Below are 6,000 nucleotides of genomic sequence, written 5' to 3' on the forward strand. Positions count from 1 at the left end.
CTGCGTCTGAAGGCAGGGAAGCGACGGCCATGCCGCGTCCGGGACAGCGGGGGCTTTTAAACTAGAAAGGACGGCTTTGAAAGAATCTCCGCGTTGTCAGGCGCGCATATGCTAAGCGGAGCGAGCGCTGCCTCTCCACGGGTGCGCTGGCGGCTGGGGAGAAGGCGTCCTCGGGGAGATCTCATCCAAAAACGGGAGGTGGCTTGAGTGGAGGGGGGGACGTCTCTCTCTCTCTCTCTCTCTCTCTCTCTCTCTCTCTCTCTCTCTCTCTCTCTCTCTCTCTCTCCCCCGCTGCGCTCCGGACGCGGCACTCCCGGCGCCCCCCTGCCCGAGTGCGCGCCCGGCCGAGCCGCTTGGCCACTTACCGTCCTGCTGCTGCGTGTCGCTGCCGCTGGTCAGCCCGGGCGACTCCAGCAGGCTCCTGCCGCTCTCCCCGACGCCCTCGTCGGCCTGGGCCGCCGCCAAGTCGCCGGCTTCCTCCAGATCCAACAGGTGACTGACGGAGAAGTTCTTCTTGGCTTGCAGGCTGTCCAGGTGGCCGGCGCTCTCCAGGCGGCTGGCCAGGGCCGGCGGAGGCCGCTCCAGGACGTGAGCGTAGCTCGAAGCCATGGCTCGACGGCCCCCGGCCGCCGGCGGGTGAGGCGAGAAGGGAGGTCCCCCCGCGAGGAGAGACGGGCCGCCCGGCCGCCAAGCGTCCCCGACGCCGACGCCGCCCGCCGCCCGTCGCGCAATGCCGTCGAGTCCAACAGCTCCCCGGGAACAATCCACTGCCCGAGCGGCCCGCCCGGCGGCCCCGAGGCCGAAGCAAGGCTCGTCCGTCCCCGTCCCGCTCGCCTCTGGCCGCCGGGGCGCGCTCCTCCGACGGCAAGGGAAGGGAAGGGAAGGGCTCGCAGCTACGGGCGCCGCCGACGGACTGAGCGCCTCTCCGGATCCAGCAGCAGCAGCAGCAGGAGCAGGAGGAGGAAGGTCCAAGGGGCCCCGGTTTTCCGCCCCCTGTTAACGCCCCCCCCCAGCCCCCAGCGGCTCTCTGGCACTTCAAACGGCGCGGCCTGGCATGCGGGGGCGGGGGGAGCGCGCCAGACCCCGGGGAGGGCAAAGCCCGGCTTAATAGGAGCCTCTAATTACGTGGCAAAGGCTTTGTGCTGTCCCTGACGTTTGACAGACCTCCTCCCCCGCCCCCCGCCCCCTTCCTTTTACCCTTTCCAGCCCAGCCGCGCCAAACGCTAGGCCGCCTGAAGGGCTCCCCGAGAGCAGCTGATCTCACGCCCATTGGAGAAAGCCAGCCTCGCCCCGCACTGGCCGCCGCCGCCGGCGGCTCCCGATCCGCCTCCGCTTGGCCGGTGACCTGCCTGGGATCCTTTCACAGTCCCGCGGGAGAATCTCATTTCCCGGCCGGTGAAGATTCTTCCCCCCTTCCCCCGTCCCTCTCATTAGCCTGGGCTGGACTATCTTCTATCACCTACCTACCTACCTGCCTGCCTGCCTGCCTGCCTGCCTACATACCTACATATCTGTGGGATCAGAAGGCAGATTTTTGGGTAGGGATTCTGGTTGGGGGAGGTATCTTCTGGGTCACTGTGGGTGGGCAGGTAGTTGTGAATATCCTGCCTTCTGCAGGGGGTTGGACTAGATGACCCCGGAGGACCCTTCCAACTCTATGATCCTATCATCTATCTATCTCTGTCTATGAGTCAAGCTCTGTCTATGTATCTGTCAGTCTATCAATCTCTATATCTGCCTAGCTATCTAGCACAGGCTTTCTTGACAACACTCAAAAGAGTTTCCAGAATCTGTGGTCATTAATTAATTTTTAAAATATATATTTTAAATGTGTTAAACATTTATCGGGTGATATGACCGTCTATGGTCATGATGACCCGCCCTCCCCTCCCAAAACAGCCAATGATGGGGCTGGAGGGGGTGGGGGGAAGGGAGGGGCCCAGATGGAGGTGTCCACAGCCCTGCTTCCCCACCATATTCTGCAGGATCATGCCGATTTTAGGCTTTCTCAAAGCCTGAAGAATGTTTCAGGGGTTTCTCCATGGTAAAAAAAAAAACTTGAGAAAGGTTGATCTAGCATCTCTCTCTATGTGTCTGTCTGTCTGTCTGTCTGTCTGTCTATCGCATCTTTATTTCTGTCTGTCTATCTCATTCTATAGCTGCTTGTTCTCAAAGTTTTAGAGCATTCCGGAGCCATGAAATTGCCCTGGCCAAGAAGAGACACGAAAAGAAGGGTGCAGAGAGATTTCTCCTTTTGGTGGCCTGCCATGAAACCGGCTGAGTCACGGGGCTTGCTCATTCGGTGCCTGGTCTTAAAGCAATGAGCCGACTTCACTTGAAAGGACTGGTGTCCATGCAGGGAGGGAAGTGCTGCCCGGGGATGAGGGTGCAGATGCCACGGTGCATCCACCCCGCAGGGTCATGGAAGGACACTGCAGTTGTCAGAGGAAACACCTCTTGGGGCCATCTCTTCCATCATCACGGTTCCATTCCAAGGCAAAGTTGTTCTTGATATTTAATGCTCACAGGCAGAGCCCTGATTGGCTGATGGGATTCTGCAAGTAGAGATCTAGAACTGCTGGTGGTGGTGGTGGTGTTTTGTACCCCACTTTTTACTACCTAAAGGAGTCTCAAAGTGATTTACAATCGCCTGCCCTTCCTCTCCCTACAACAGACACCCAGTGAGTTAGGTGGGGCTGAAAGAAATCTGAAATGAACTGTGACTGGCCCAAGGTCACCCAGCTGGCTGCTCACGAAGAAGCAAGGAATCAAACTTGGTTCTCCAGAAGGGGCCAGCCTAGGCTCTGGGCCAGAGTCTTTGCCCCCTGCCACTGATTTGGAGAAAGATCTCTTCTTCTTCTTCTTCTTCTTCTTCTTCTTCTTCTTCTTCTTCTTCTTCTTCTTCTTCTTCTTCTTCTTCTTCTTCTTCATTAGCCACAGAAGGTTCAGAATGCTTTCACGGTGCAGTTATTTTTAAAAATGCATTTCTACCAAACTTGTAATGTACATTTACAATGTTATAAAACGTTGCACCTCCATTTCTCTTCATAGGGCAAGTGCCAGGTGAGCTCCGTTGTCTTCCACTGACATTTGACATTTGAGAAGGCTTAATGTTGACTGGGTTGTGTCCCTAAAATTTTATTTGTTTATTTGCGGTTTTAAGCTGCCCCTCCTTGCACAGCAGGGAGGGGCAGCTGACATCAGAGGTTTAATGCACAGTTGAAAACAATTCAGAACCAGTAATTCTACTCATATGGATAAATTAGTAGCTTGTTCAGTTTTTAAAAATCTAATATAAGCCTTTCTTGACTTTTTTTACCATTGAGAAAGCCCTAAAACATGCTTCAGGCTTTGAAAAACCCAGAAGTGGGGCAATCGTGCAGAATATGGTTGGGAAGCAGAGCTGCGGACATGCCCACCCTGGGCCCCTCCCCTTCCCACCCCCATCATTCACTGTTTTGGGAGGGGAGGGAGGGTCATCAGGACCATATATGGTCATCTCATGATAAATGTTTAATAAATTTTAAAAATATGTACAACATTAATTAATTCCTACCCATTTGGGAAACCCTTCCAGAGCTTTCAAGAAACCCTAGGGTTTCATGAAAGCCTTGGTCAGAAATTGTGATCTATATTTCCCCTGGTGGGAAGGGAAGAGGGTCCACATTCAATGTTCTGCTTGCTCCTTTTTTACCTGAACCATATGCCTGGTGGAAAAGCGTTATTTTACGGGCCTTTTGGAACTCTGCAAATTCCAAAAGGTCCTGGATCTCTACAAAGAGCTCATTCTACCAGGCTGGAACCAGGGCCACCACCCCAAGATGTCCTGGCTCTGGTCAAGGCCAAACACACTTCTTTGGAGCAAGGGATCACCAACAGACTGGAATGAGTGGAACACAACGTTCTTTGAAGAACATACTCAGAGAGGTGATCCCTTAGCATGCAAGGCCCAGACCACGTAAGTCCATAAAGGTCAAAACCTTGAAGTTGACCCAGAACTCAACTGGCAGCCAATGCAGCTGCTGGAGGGCAGGCTGAATATGGGCCCTCCAGGGGGACCTGGTCAGGACCCGAGTGGTGGCGTTCTACACCAGCTGTAATTTCCGGATCAAAGTCAAGGGAAGGTCAGCAATAGAGTGAGTTACAGTAGCCCAGTCTGGAGGTGACCATCACATGGGTCACTGTGGCCAGGCATTCCGGGGCTAGATAGGGAACCTGTCCAACAAAAACCTGCATTGCCTTGAAGAAAGATGGATTTTGTTGTTGTTGTTGTTTAAATTTATTTCCCACCACTCCCGAGACTGGCTCGTGGCGGGTGACAAGTTGCCCCTGCTAAAACGCCATTTAAACAATACAAGGACATAAAAGGACATAAAAGTCATACAACAACAACAACAGCAACAACAACCACAAACAAAACCAGAACCATGTGTGATGATCTGGATTGCACTGGCTAAGTTCTATAAACTGCCCTGAGCCTCAGGGGAGGGTGGTATATAAATGTAAAATAAAGACATAAAAAAAATTCAATTCGTTGCTTGTTCAGTGGAGGAGCGGCAGTCAGTCCCAGCTTTCATGTGGTGGGTCATGTATGAGACATGTCTGTCCCAACGCCTTTGGAAGGTGCCCCAAGGTTCACTATGATGGCAGAATGCATGCACTGCGTCACTTTTTGAATGAAAGCACTAGACAATGCTGGAGAGCCAGCATTAAGAGCAGCAGGCCATTGTTGTTGTTGTTATTATTAATATTATTATTAATATTATTATCATTATTATCATCATTATTATCATAATCATCATTATTAGTATATTTATTTCCCGACACTCCCTACATAGGCTCGTGGTGGGTAACAACAGTCTTAAAACTCCACATTAAAGCTCCCATTAAAAGACTTTTAAAAAACCCAACATGGCAGGAAAAAAATACCACTCCACCCCCTACCAACCAAGGCGATGGAGAATGGAGAGCGATGATATATACTTCAATCCCTGAGGGGGGGCAATGCTCTACCTAGCAGACGCCGGGAAGGCGATGCTCTACCTCGTAATCTAGACCAGTGGTCCCCAACCTTTTTACCACCGGGAACCGGTCAACGCTTGACAATTTTACTGAGGCTGGGGGGGGGGGGAGGTTGCTGCTGCCGCCTGAGCCCCTGCTCCACTTGCTTTCCCACAGGCACCCCTGACCTCCTGCTGCCCACGGGGGGGGGGGGGTGCTGCCAGCAGCAGCTGCACAATGCCATGCCGAGGGGGAGCCCCAGCCGTGGTGCCACTGGAGACCACCAAAGGCGAGCCGGTGGCAGAGCGGCAGGGCAGCCCCCGAGGCTGCAGCCGGGGAGGAGGATGAGAAGGAGCCGTGGCCTGGTACCGACTGATCCATGGACGGGTACTGGTTCTGGCCTGGGGGTTGGGGACAGCTGATCTAGAGAACCAGGTTTGATTCCTCACTCCTTCGCATGCAGCCATCTGGCTAACCTTGGGATAGTCCCAGTCCTCTCAGAGCTCTCTCAGCCCCACCGACCTCACAGAGTGTCTGTTGTGGGGAGAGGAAGGGAAGGCGATTATTAGCCGCTTTAAGACTCAAGAGGCCTTCTGGGTGACCTTGGGCCAGCCCAATTCTCTCAGAGCTCTCTCAGCCCCACCTACCTTGCAGGGTGTCTGCTGTGGGAAAAGGAAGGGAAGGCGATTGGAAGCCGCTTTGGGTAGTGAAAAAGTAGCATATAAGACCCAACTCTGCTTCGCCATCACATAGATTCAGATAGAACAAAGTTAGAGTCCATTGGCACCTTTATGACCGACAACGTTTTATTTGAGATGTTTGCTTTTGTGTACACACCATTCTTAAAGGGGCCATGGACTCAAACTTTGTTGTGTGACCTTAAACCAATGTGGCTTACCCGGCAGGACAGTTTTAGACTTATGTCTAAATAGGCGTTATGCAAATCAGCCCCTAGCTCTGAGAATAATATTTGGGGAAGGACTCCGATTTGCAACGTTT

At 53.0% G+C, this 6,000-nt stretch overlaps 1 protein-coding gene across 3 annotated transcripts in view; it reads right to left on the reverse strand.

The window, feature by feature from the left end:
* Nucleotides 1-1,191, reverse strand: part of PRRX1 (paired related homeobox 1) — an 80,059-nt gene extending 78,868 nt beyond the window's left edge. The window contains exon 1 of one of the 3 annotated variants that reach the window (XM_077332251.1): nucleotides 366-1,191. In XM_077332251.1, the coding sequence (XP_077188366.1) occupies nucleotides 366-609 (244 nt within the window). In that variant the 5' untranslated portion in view covers nucleotides 610-1,191. The remainder of the gene's footprint in view (nucleotides 1-365) is intronic. The other 2 variants (XM_077332252.1, XM_077332250.1) reach the window with 2 other exon arrangements.
* Between the last annotated feature and the right edge of the window lie 4,809 nt (nucleotides 1,192-6,000).

The sequence above is a fragment of the Paroedura picta genome, chromosome 4 (assembly GCF_049243985.1).
Source record: "Paroedura picta isolate Pp20150507F chromosome 4, Ppicta_v3.0, whole genome shotgun sequence".
Lineage (NCBI taxonomy): Eukaryota > Metazoa > Chordata > Lepidosauria > Squamata > Gekkonidae > Paroedura > Paroedura picta.